This window comes from Numenius arquata, chromosome 2 (assembly GCF_964106895.1).
Source record: "Numenius arquata chromosome 2, bNumArq3.hap1.1, whole genome shotgun sequence".
In the NCBI taxonomy this organism is placed as follows: Eukaryota; Metazoa; Chordata; class Aves; order Charadriiformes; family Scolopacidae; genus Numenius; species Numenius arquata.
Genome location: NC_133577.1, coordinates 2,111,084 through 2,123,524, shown reverse-complemented (window position 1 = coordinate 2,123,524; position 12,441 = coordinate 2,111,084). Strand labels below are relative to the sequence as shown.

At 39.7% G+C, this 12,441-nt stretch overlaps 1 protein-coding gene across 3 annotated transcripts in view; it reads right to left on the bottom strand.

Moving 5' to 3' along the window:
- Positions 1-12,441, bottom strand: part of L3MBTL3 (L3MBTL histone methyl-lysine binding protein 3) — a 79,097-nt gene that overhangs the window by 44,273 nt on the left and 22,383 nt on the right. For all 3 annotated transcript variants that reach the window (XM_074162109.1, XM_074162116.1, XM_074162100.1), the window contains exons 3-8: positions 11,130-11,241; positions 9,059-9,218; positions 7,918-8,056; positions 6,684-6,768; positions 4,821-4,912; positions 1,307-1,411 (exon numbers count right to left, since the gene is read on the bottom strand). In XM_074162109.1, the coding sequence (XP_074018210.1) occupies positions 1,307-1,411; positions 4,821-4,912; positions 6,684-6,768; positions 7,918-8,056; positions 9,059-9,218; positions 11,130-11,241 (693 nt within the window). The remainder of the gene's footprint in view (positions 1-1,306; positions 1,412-4,820; positions 4,913-6,683; positions 6,769-7,917; positions 8,057-9,058; positions 9,219-11,129; positions 11,242-12,441) is intronic.

The window sequence follows — 12,441 nt, the reverse complement described above, 5'->3', positions numbered from 1 at the left end:
GAAAACATACAATCCCTCTCTCTGTACAAAAGTTCTCCTGAGTGCCAAATGCTGTAACTTTCCCGCAGTCATTAGTGAAAGTCTCTGACATCAAGGTCACCCTATTTTAAATTTAATTTATACTGACAGAACTTTCAGTTTGCCATCTCAGAATTATGCCGAATTCAGTCACCCTGGAGTAAAACATGACCCATCGCTTAGTGACAAGCACAAGGTACAGAAGAGATACCCAACCACTGACACACCATCCACAAGAAGATGGAAGAGACATCCAAAGAAATGGTATATGTCTGTGGGCCATGAGGAGATCCAGACATGGGAAAACAAAAGCCTGGGCTATAAAAATATAAACTGCAAAATTACAGCTGCTTAGAATAACAGTGATACAGAGAAGAGCACCTACCCTATTCCTGTTTCCCCATTTTAATTCACAGGACGAAACCAAAAAAGAATCCTTGGTAAAACTACGTAAAAACTAATGTAAGACGTGTTTGAAAGACATAAAAAAAAAGGTCTCTGAGAAATGGGTTCTCATTTGTATTATTAAAAGCAAAGAAACTACTCATCAAACAGGTCCAGTGGAAGGCCACGAAAATGATCAGAGGACTGGAGCACCTCTCCTATGAAGACAGGCTGAGAGAGCTGGGGTTGTTCAACCTGGAGAAGAGAAAGCTCCAGGGAGACCTCATAACGGCCTTCCAGTACCTGAAGGGGGCTCCAGGAGAGATGGGGAGGGACTCTTCATCAGGGAGGGGAGCCATAGGATGAGGCGTAATGGTTTTAAACTGAAAGAGGGGAGATTTAGATGAGATACTAGAAAGAAATTCTTTACTGTGAGGGTGGTGAGATACTGGAAGGGGTTGCCCCGAGAAGCTGTGGCTGCCCCATCCCTGGAGGGGTTCAAGACCAGGCTGGATGGGGCTTTGAGCAACCTGATCTGGTGGGAGGTGTCCCTGCCCATGGCAGGGGGTTGGAACTGGATGATCTCTAAGGTCCCTTCCAACTCTAACCATTCTATGACCCTATGAAATAAAATACTTTGTAAATGGCAGCAAAAAGACAAACTGCGTTTATATGGTGTACTAATTTGTAGAAGTTGCCAATACAGGCAATTTCTGAGGTCATCAGCCTGAAAAAATTGTAGCACAAACGCAACACAAAAAAGTGTAAGGCATTTGTATCAGTGAATTGAGCAACTGTAAATAATATGAAACCTCTATAAAACCACTATAAAGTTGTCTTGCTCTTGTTTTTTCTGCCTTACTCCTGTAATCCCGCACGATGGCTGCTCTCAGCCTCGACCTACCTCGGCCACCGTGAGAACACAGTATATCGACTGGTGCTCGGGATCCACGCCCTCCAGCTTCATCCCCACTTTGAATCCGTTTTTGTTGTACGGGAAAGATTGATACTGCAATGGAAAAGAGTGGTTTCAATTCTTCTGGAAGTATACCAGAGAAAGACAGAATATCTTTAGAAGGAAAATGATTATTTATTACTCATGTTTCTGAAACAACTAATAAATTGCTTTAAAATAAGTTTTGCATTTTTAAAAACATACTGAGGAAAAAGAGAAATTGATGATTGAAAAACATGCTGACACCAGAATGACTTAAAACTTGAGAGTACTTATGAAATTTATAAAGAATTAGCAAAAAACTTATCCAAGGGAAAGAAGACAGCATGATTTGCTCTCAACTTTCTTCACTAATTGTAAATAAAATATTTTACCAATCTAATTGTTTGTTTTTCAGCCTGTACAGTGACACTGTGACCTGGTAGTTGTCATTCCTGTAACTATCACAACAATGATGCTCTATTTTGCCTTTTCATTTCCACATCTCAGGCCACCTAATTGCAAAGCAGAAATACAGAACATTGTTTATATACAGAGATGGCCTCTTTGATGCCATCTTCTCCTTTCCATGTTGGGTCTCAACTAGCTCATTTTCCAGGAATATTTTTGCATCACAGGAACATGACTACCCTTGTACCACATTACAATGAACACAGAAGAACATCTTTCAAAAAAAAGAAAGTGTAAACAAGACTAAGCATAAAAGGGTGTTTTCAATCAGAAGACACCAGCATCCCGTGTATTATGCTCCTTTTCTTCTATTAAAGAATAAAGGAAGCTAGCAGATACTAAAGTTAAATTGGAGAGAAAATCAGAACAAAAATGAAGTAAAACTCAAGAGGGTTTCCACAAGTTACCAAATCACAGCTAGACAGTTTTTATGTCCCAAGTGGTTACAAACAAAATCTTATATGCTCCTCCTTCCTTCTGTTCCAGTCTAAAAGCCACACATGCTCCCCACAGTACCTCTGCAGCCCACGGGAAGAGAAAGGTGCCAAGGGAGGTGCTCAGAGAGGTCTCACCCTACTTGGAAGGAAGAGAGATCCCTCTTTTTGGTGGCTTTGGCTGCAACTGATGTAACTGAATAATAAACCCAGAAGGAAAAAAACCCACAGTGCGTGACACAAGAGCAGGAATATGCAGTCAAGGAGAAGGGAAATGGAGAACCAGAGCAGCTTAAATCAGCCTAAAGTGGGCAGCTAAGAGATGTCCAACCACAGCTCTAGGTCCCTATCTAAACATAAGTTAGATCATTTTGTAGCCCTCAATTAAGGAATCAGAGTATCTCATGGCAGTACACGCATTTGAAAAGTTATTTCATCCTGACATCACACTTCACCATGCTTCACATTTTTATTATCAATGAAAGTTTAATGAAGTTACGCTATGCATAATTCTGGATACTTCCTCAACAGGAACGTAAAAGCAGAGTTTTTCTTTTAATAAATAAACTGAAAATTTTAAAGGTCATCTTGGTGCACAGACTTGCAACTAATGCCATCTATATCATAAATACCTTACAGATAAAAAACCTCAGTGGAAAACTGAAATGCTAGAAAGACTGACACATTGGCCACATCGACACAGCAGCCCAAAATAGAACTGAGATTTGGCAAAACCAAGCACAAATAAAATTACAAAGAAAGGAAACAATTAAATAGACACAGATTTGTTTATTCTCTCATTATTATAATAAACATTACTGTGCAAACAGTACAAAAATTCTACAAAACAATACACTAAAGATTAAGCTATTCTCACACAGGTATTTCCTGAAACTGAAGACATGAATTATTCACTATTCTTTCCACTGTCAAATCTAAAACTTCAAAAGCAACACAATCTTTAGTTTGGTTTCTGTTACAGCAAAAGAACAGGCAACTTTTAGAAGACTAATAACTTTAATACTATTTAACAGATTTCAATTTTGTGCATTATTCTCAATACCTCACCCAGGCAAAGCTATGAAAAACTTAGTAATCACACATTATTTTCATAATAAACATTTAAAGATACTTTGTTAAGGAGAGACACATGAACAAAATAAGAGTAAAGGTAAAAGGAGTCAGCAAATGAGCAGATGGCAGACTGAGGATTAGGAATGTTTATGTACAGTGCAAGAACATACACAAAACCCGAACAATTACATCAGGGGAGTTGGAGATTGAAAAATACAACATTCAAGGGCCAATAATTTTGTTTTACTGGAGCAACAACAGCTTGTCCATCACAGCCTAGAAATGACTCTAAGATTTAATTGCCAGGAAGTGCCAAGGACTCTCCATTATCCTGACCGTTCCTAACGAAGGGTTACAAAAAGAGTTACAAAAAAACACAGTGAAAAGTACTGCTTCTGAACGGGAAAAATAAGAGAAAAAAGTCTTCAGATGGACAGAGCAAGGCCCTGTAAATCTGCCTTCCACACAGAGGCACTACTTACCCGCATTTTTTTCTTGTCAATTTTTCAACCAGTATATAGCACAGGGAAATATAACTAAGGACAGTCAGGTAACTGTTGTTATTCCACCTACAAATCTACGGATTCTCTACATTCTTTAGTCTTGTACCTCAGTAATGGCTCAAAGCACCAATTAAAGCTCAGCATCACCCTCACATGTAAACTCAAAAGCTAATCCCTGCACAAGAGATCTAATGGTTGAAGTATAAAGCAACCAGGAAGAAATGGATGGAAGAACCAGACTATAAGTAAGAACAGAATTATCAAAAAATAACAGGGGATATATACAGTAGAAGTACAGCAGCTGAGACACGTTCATATGTTTTGCCAGGTTTTGCAAGAGAAGAGAAGAGCATGGAAGCTTTGTGGATTTGCAGACAGAGCTGCTTTCCGAGCAAGAGAGACAGCGCTACAGAAAGCACTGAACTGACAAACGACAAAGGCTGCCGTTGCAGGCAAAGGACAAGCAAGAGATGATGATGACGATGATGTGACATCCACTCAGATGACAGGCAAAATGAGAACAAGCCAAACCAGTATCTGATGTCACAAAACAATATGTCAGCAGGAGCTGCAAAAAGACAGGTCATATAATGAAAGTAACAAGCCAAAAGATGACCTTCGTACCACCTAGCTAAAGATATTTAAAGGGAATGAAAAACGGCGTGAAAAAATGAGGGTATCGTACATATCAGATTTTTAGCTTCAGGCCAGAAAGGAAAGGCTAGAACTTGCAGATTTTGGAAAAGCATCTGTCTTCTGTAGTCTCAGTTGACAGCATTCATCTACAACTACAGAATTCTTTGAAAAAAGCAGAGAAAGATAAATAATTTCACACATTTTGACTATCTTGACGATCGCTGATGGATAGCATTATTTTCATCAGGTAGGTTTTTCCCCAGCGAAGTGTAAAAATCTTCAAATTACTTTTTTTTTTTTAAATTGATTTTCTAAAAATCTTATGATCTTAAGTGGTTGATTGATTGCAAGTTCAGAAGGTCATACCTCTTTAAAAAGTTTCGTAGGCACTGCAACAGCCTTTTCTTCCTCCAGATAGGATGCCCAACACCACGCTTGCCTTCCTTTAGATGGCACAGCTGTAAAGAAGCGCACAACAGCAAAAGAATTCCATAATTCTTAACTTCTCAAGAAATAAAAAAACCTAACACTTCGAAGTTTATAACATACCTATCTCAAATCTACATTTTATTAAATGCGTTCATGGTGTTTCTCAGGACTTACTTCAGGAAACGAAGTAGCTCTGTAGGTTTAACAGCACGAGGAACATGAAGGCTCCTGGTTTGTACAGGAAGGTTTCCAACAGTTCACATCTTGATTAGTAACAAGAAAAAACTCTTTCAAGTGACAAGAACAACTTACAAAGTCTTGCGCCCTGTCCCTTTTCCCTTATTGCTCATAAGAAGCATTAAGATATACAATTTGTGTAAAATGATCAGTCCAAATCGCAAAGTACCTCAATAGTTTCATTTTTCTTTTCTCCACGAGTTTCTTTTCCTGGAAAGCATTTTCAACTGGTGATTTTTATTTTTTTTTAATCACAGTAGAAATCCTTTATTCTTTGTCAGTATTCAGGATGTTTCTAACCTACTCCATCACTTGAAATAAGCCCCTTAAGTAACAGTCTGGCTAAGCGTTGTTATGATTAAAACATGAACTATAACAGTAACGATGCCAAGCTCTCCTGAAGAAAGCTGATAATATAACCAAAAGATAACGAATTTCAGAATTGCAGCAATCGCTCAACACTATTAAAGCGCATTCATTTTATTTGTGATTTATCCCGTTTTTATCTATTCCGTTTAAGAGATGTGTTGCTCAGTACAATAATACACAGTTATATGCTTGGTTCTGCATATAAATTGCTCTTTTACACCCTCTTGCACTGAACTGACATTTTCCCCAAATAAAAAAACCAGCAGAAATGGGTACAGACCATTCTGTCAGTGGACAGCAGTGATTTCCATAGAGCACCAGCTTTGTGCTTGTACCTCACACGCTTCTTATCACCTCAGCTTTGGAAACAACTATAGAAATAATATTTATATTTCAGGAGTAATTCTACCTCAGGAGGGGGATCTTCTGTAACTTTTATGTTAGCAGAGCTACTTGGAGCTCTGTTCTGATTAGTGGCCCAGCAACTTCTGCTAATGGCTCCCATTCTACCGTAAGAAACAGTTTGGAGGGCAAGATGCAGGTTTGTGCTTGGTGTATCACTGAGGTGTAACAGCTGCTGATTCTCCCATTCCTCCTCAAAGTATCTATCATACAAATAGCTTGAAAAAACAGTACTCACTTAAAATATGTTTTATTACGCTGCTTGACGCAGCATATGTCCCTTTGGACTGATTATAACAATTACTCCTAAGCAGCTCCATAAACGTGTCTATTTCCAGCACATCCTGTAGATAGAGAATTGATCCCCAAGGAAACAAAAGTAAACTTTCATTTCTGCTTAATACATGTCTTTCAACATCTGGGAACTCAATGGGCCTGATTCCCTTTAACCCTGTTACTCTTTAGAGGGATGAAAAAACACCTAAGATGTGCATCGATCACATTTACACTCACTACATCCTCCTCCATGCTGCCGGAGGTATATGAACTGCAAAAGGTAATCAATCTCCCACTGATGGGTTTTTCCCCAGTTTTCACTTGGCTCTCTAAGTTCTTCAGGCTTTAAAACTTAATTACTATAAATAACAGTAGCACTCTCTTTTTACAAAGCTGACAAAAAAGTATTCGATAGGGAACGCAAATTCAGCGAAACGATGCTGGCAACCCCCAATAAGAGATGGGTAGCACCTAAAGAATTGATAGTTGAGATCTTTGTTTCATAAACTAACTTACTTTGTTTCAAAACTGTTATTTCCCCTTTTCTTTTTCTCCTGGTTCTCTGTGAGACCCTCAAGATCCTTCCTTCAGGTTTGTCCTCCTAAATTAAAAGAAGAGTACAAACATCTCATTAGTTCAGAAGTCTAATACAGTAAAAACGGAGGCACCCAAGGTTTAACTGTGACTTCATTTAAATGGCTACGGACATAGCCCTCTGCTATCTCAAACCAACCTGCAGATGTCTAATAAAACCAAAGCCATAAGGGACAAATCACAGCAAATAGGGTGAACATGACAGCCAGGAGGACACTCAGCATCCAGCGCTCAGCCAGCCTTGTCTAAACCAGGGACAGCCCACAAAGCCTTCAGCAGGCCTGGCTGCGCCAGGGATAAACAGCAGCATCTTTGACATGTTCATGGTTCCAAAATAATTTAAAGGAAAACCTCTCACAGTTTTAGTCTGCTTTTTTTTTTTTTCAAATGTACAACTGCTTTACTAAATACAAGGTGTCCCCTGACTTCTGCTACACAGAGAGCCACAAATTCCCTTCTGACTACTCCAGCGTCTTCAGCCTTTTGACAACTGGGCAGTTGCAGAGCTCTCCCCTTCTCCTGCCAGCAGCACCACAGCTCCTGAGAGGAAACCAGGTACTCCAGGAAAATGAACATGGTGGGAAGGTACTGTGATAAGTTTATTCTAAAATGAAGAATAAACCCAAAAGGAAAAAAAACAACAACAAAAGGTGCCTCAAAGCACATTACACTACCACACAAAATAAAACCAAACCTTTAGCTATGATTTTATTAGGCAAATTACACTAGGAAAATCAAATGTATTCTCTTCTTAACTGTAATGTAGCTTTCTTTGTAAATAAATTATCCGTCTATACTCATTTACTCATGTGCAGAGTCACAAAGTAACAGACGCTGGGAAAGATGTACTTCTATTTTTCTATGCTGAAGACATAGCAAGGCTAGGGTAGCATCATATTTCCTTTAAATTCTTTTTGTTCTTTTCTTAAAAAAGGAGGGAAAAGAGATAAAAATAACCAGCTGTTATCAGTTCATTGTCAATAATTACATATTATTGGCATAATTAAATTGGCAAGTGAACCAACTACTTATTGTGGCTCTGACAAGAGCGATGCCGTCACTTCTCTTTGCAGACTGGTAAAGTTACTGACATTGCGAAATGAGGCAAAATTCCCACCAAAATACTTGCAGGAATGGGTTTATGCTGCATACTAACACTTTCGTCGGTATTTTCTTTCTTCTCCCCGTTATCCCTGGACTCTTCTTTGAGAGGTAACTTCGTTTTTCTTTTCCGAATGCCTTTGGAATCATCTTCCCCGTTGCATTCCAGGCTGGACTTTTCTTCCTTTGGTTCTCTATTACGAGAGTAACACAGTGACACAAAGCCAAAACCCTCTTACTTCTCATATTCACAAATCAAGTAAAAAGTGAGTAAACCTGAAGGCCAAGTGTTTGTAGGTCCCAGGGCGTTATACTAAATATATGCTTGCAACTACTACTGAAAATTACATCTGTCAAAAGAATTAATCTGAGAGACACACTAGCAACCGTAGAAGGAAAGCCGTCGGCTTACGCTGAACAAGTTCTGCACGTCTTAAACGGTATCTTTTCCCATGTGCCATCAAGTCTCATGGAGAAGCAAACTGTGAAACGTTTAGGACCACAGGGCAGTTTACAGAGAGGAAGGCAAAGGTAATTGTTAAGACTAAAAAATCCAGTGGGAGAAAGCTGGTATGCAGCTGTACAAATTGCTAAACAAGCAAATCCGAACAGAAAAATTTTAGCTAAAAACTAAGGAAAACACACAAAATCACAGATGTTAAAAACTACCATAATGCAGTAATAGGCAAAACAGAATGGACTTACAAACACAAACCTTCTTTCTGGATGTTCATTCTGAGATGAGCTGCACCAGCTGAAGGAAAAGGAACTGAGAAACTACAGCACGCTCATGTTTTCACTCTCTGTCATCTACAACACAGCTCTTGCACTTAATTATAATTAGCTTACCACACCAACCAGCTCATTACTGATTATCTTAATTCCAATGATTATGAATCAGGGTGGGAGTCTGACACTGATTCACGCATCCCATAGACTGTTTCACCGCTTGCATCTGACAGCGGAACTCAGAGCAAAAAAGATCGCCTTCAACATCAGCGTTAGACAAAACCAAACGTTCTTAGTGAATTTACATGAAAAATAGTGAAAGAACATTATAAACCCATGGAGACTCACCAAAACATGGCTGCTTAATACCTCCCTCTGTCCCACCATTAACATTTTACCCCACCACTTGTATCTCATGCTGCATTTATGCCAAATTCTTTGTTTCTATGCTTCATAACGGCACCTACTTGTTTTTTACTTGCTGGGCACATTTCTGGCTGCAAAATTTCCCTTCAGGAACAAATTCTTCTATGGTACCATAGCGATAACAGTTTTCACAGAAAACAAGTCCATCCATTTTTGCAGTTTCCTTCAACCTTGTGGAGATCCCTGTCTTTTCTGAAAAGGCTGAACAATGAAAAAAGTTCACTTAGGTAAAGCCAACACATTTCCAAGCATCCTCAGCAGGCGCTGAGGCATTAAAACCACTGAGAAAGTCACACCACTCCTGTTAGAATGAAGGACTGGGGCCCATATTCCTGACAAGCACGTTGGGTTTTTCATATTGCAACACTAGAGAGAGGAATCCACCGATTTCATGCTTCTGTGACCAGCAGCACATCGACATTGCTTGATGTGGCTGCTCGTGGAAGGAGTGAGGTTTGTAACAGGCGCTGCGCTTACCACCCACGGAGTCATCACTGCACGGAGCTCATCACCTCATCTCCTGCTGACATGTCTCATTTTTGACCTATATATAGGGTCATTTGGGGAAAAGGTCTTGGGCGGAGTTATCTTTCAATAGGTGAACTTATTTCTGGAAGTAAATCAGACAACATTCTACAGTCTCCCACAGAGAGAGCAGTAGCTATTGCTCAACCTGCCTGAGGTCTACCAGAAGTAAAAAAATCACTAATCTGTAATGAAGAAATTTTCAAATACTAAGTTACTGCTCATCCTAAACTACAATTTCCCCGCAAGAGGCGTGTAGGCTAGGAGAGGATGCTGTTTCTTCACTTAGAGGTGACTATGGAACACTGTCAAGCTCTCCAGCTTCTAGAGCAGGTCTTTGCACCCCTCCAAAAGGCAAATTTCAAGTCAAAAACTATTTCTTTCAGTTGAACACTGTCTTTGAAAGTGGAGTCAAGTGAACTCTTGTGTGTAGGCTATCTCCACTAGAAGAATACATAATTTATGTGCTGTATTTACACCCCAGCATCATTAAGCTGTTCAAAACAACTATTTCCTCTCACAATGGAAAATTTTAGCACTGTTTTTATCTTTGGGAAGCGTTAAATTAGTCAAAGACAGTGTAAGGTAGTAGTAGGATGCTTCCTTGGTAGGTTTAGTAGTAGGATGCCTACTTGGTAGGTTTATGTGCCCACAAACACACTAAATTCAGTAGCAACATTTTTTTTTTTTAGGTTTACCAGAGCGTAGGGGATGAAGTTGTACACTTTGCTGTAGGTAACTGTCATCTCCCAGTCTAAGGGGAGAACCTGCTGTGCTATCACACTCTTCTCATCCTAACTGTAGCCTTTAATAACTATCATTGCCCTGGAGACAGACCTACAGAACACAGGAGCTGTGCTATGAAGCTTCAGACCTCCCAGCTGAGGCCCAAACCACTTTCCTACTGGTGTAAACATTTCACCTGTTCATAAAAGCCACATGACAATTAAGACTTAATGCGGGGAGAGTAGCAAAAGGAAAAATTTCATTGACTTTGCCTATCGTGCTTGTACTGATGATTATTCAACCAAAAATTTGAAGTCTGCTCTTCACAGGAGTTACAGAAAGCATACTGTAAAAGAAAACTGATAAAATATAGTATCAACAAGGAAAAAAACCACTAGGTAGTCGTAAGTAATCGTAAAACCCATTGTGATATTCTCTTTCATGCTACTCTGTCATTGCTGGAGTCAGCGTTATCACAATTTACAGGATTTATGACCATGTAAACCAACTTTCCTTGAACAAAAAAGGTGTTTCCTTACATCAATATTTTAAATCCAGGAAACATCTTATTTGGTAGACAGATACCACAACTATTAGAATTTTATCATTCAAGGTAAACATAAATGGCTACTACATGCTTCAGATATTTAACAGTGGAATTATTTCTTTTTAACTTAAAATGCATTCATTTTCATACTTATTCACACCACAAGAAATAGGTAGCATCATCAGAGATGCTCTGTGCATTAAAGCAAATAAGGGAGGGGTGTTTATTATTTTTGGGGGCAATCTTTAAGAAAAACTGATACACTAAACAAAATACAGTCTACCACAGAAAACGTTTACTGCCTCTTAACTGACCTTCTTGAGCAGTTGGAACCATCCACGTCGTGGTAGCAGTCGCCTTTTTAACACTTTCCATCTCAGTTTCATCTGTAATCACTTCCAGGGCCCCAAATTCATTTACCCTAAACTATAAGACAAAACAAATGGCAAAGAGTATAGTAAAAAGTTACTAATACTCTTTTATGACGCGTTCACCAAGATAGTTTTTACATGGTGTCCTCACCATATTATCTAATTTCTACGTGTTTCTGTTTATCCTCAAGGAATTAGAAACAAGCCTTTCTTGTTTCTTTCAAGCAGAATGAGAAGTCATTTTGCTATTGAAAAATATTAATTTCCAACAGATACTGATAAAGATGCCTCCACATGCAGATCGATATCTAACTTATACACGAGAAACAAAAAATCAGTACCAGAAATTCATGGGCAAATCTCCTAACCATACACTTTTCGTTGCCAGCAAAATAATGCGCTCCAGTCACTGAGTATTTCTGTCAAAGAATAGGGAACTGAACGTCAAATACAAATGCTTCACAGAAATTTCAGCATCCTCTGAAAACACAGTACTTCTCTGCTGTAAAGTGCACATAAACAAACATCTCAAGGCAGTTTATGAGCTGTTTAATTACACGCTGAACGTGGTATTACTGTCAGCCAGAAGCAAGGCTCAACAATACCCTACATGCTGTGCTTACACGGGAGCACCGGGAGTTCCATCCATCCTGCTGCCAGCAGAAACGCATCTTCCAAATGCGGTAATGATTCCAGTGCTACCGGATGAAAATAAACTTCAGCTTCCCAGTCTACTTGGTTTGCAGGTCCAGCCGGTTACATGGGTGGAACTGAAGGCAGCGTTTTGTCCATCTAAAGGGCGAAGGGGTGTCGCTCTCTGAGCTCTGCCACAGAGGACGGTCTCCAGCACTGAGGTGCTCCCACAGGTCAACAGGAAAAATTATGCCTGAGAGAGTGTTTCAAATCTCCCCAGCACCCACCTGGGAGAATACGCCTTTGGGGCAGCAGAACGAAGCCTATTTCTGTTTCTCGTCAGGCAACTTTACCTTGGGAAAATGAGATAGGAAACAACTGCAGCTGATCTCCTCTGTGCCTCCAGAAGCTGCAGGATGAATCACTCCCACTCACTTTGGACCCTGCTGTGGTATAGTACTGAAAATAAGCCGTTCTGACTGAAAGCAAAGGTAAGCCCCATGACGTCCATACCACAACAACGTGCTTTCGCTAATACAGTCCTTCCACCCTCAGCGTTTGTGAAGAGCCTCCAGGCCCTATGGAATGCAAGCAGCTCAGGGGAGAGAGAGAAAGAAGAGGA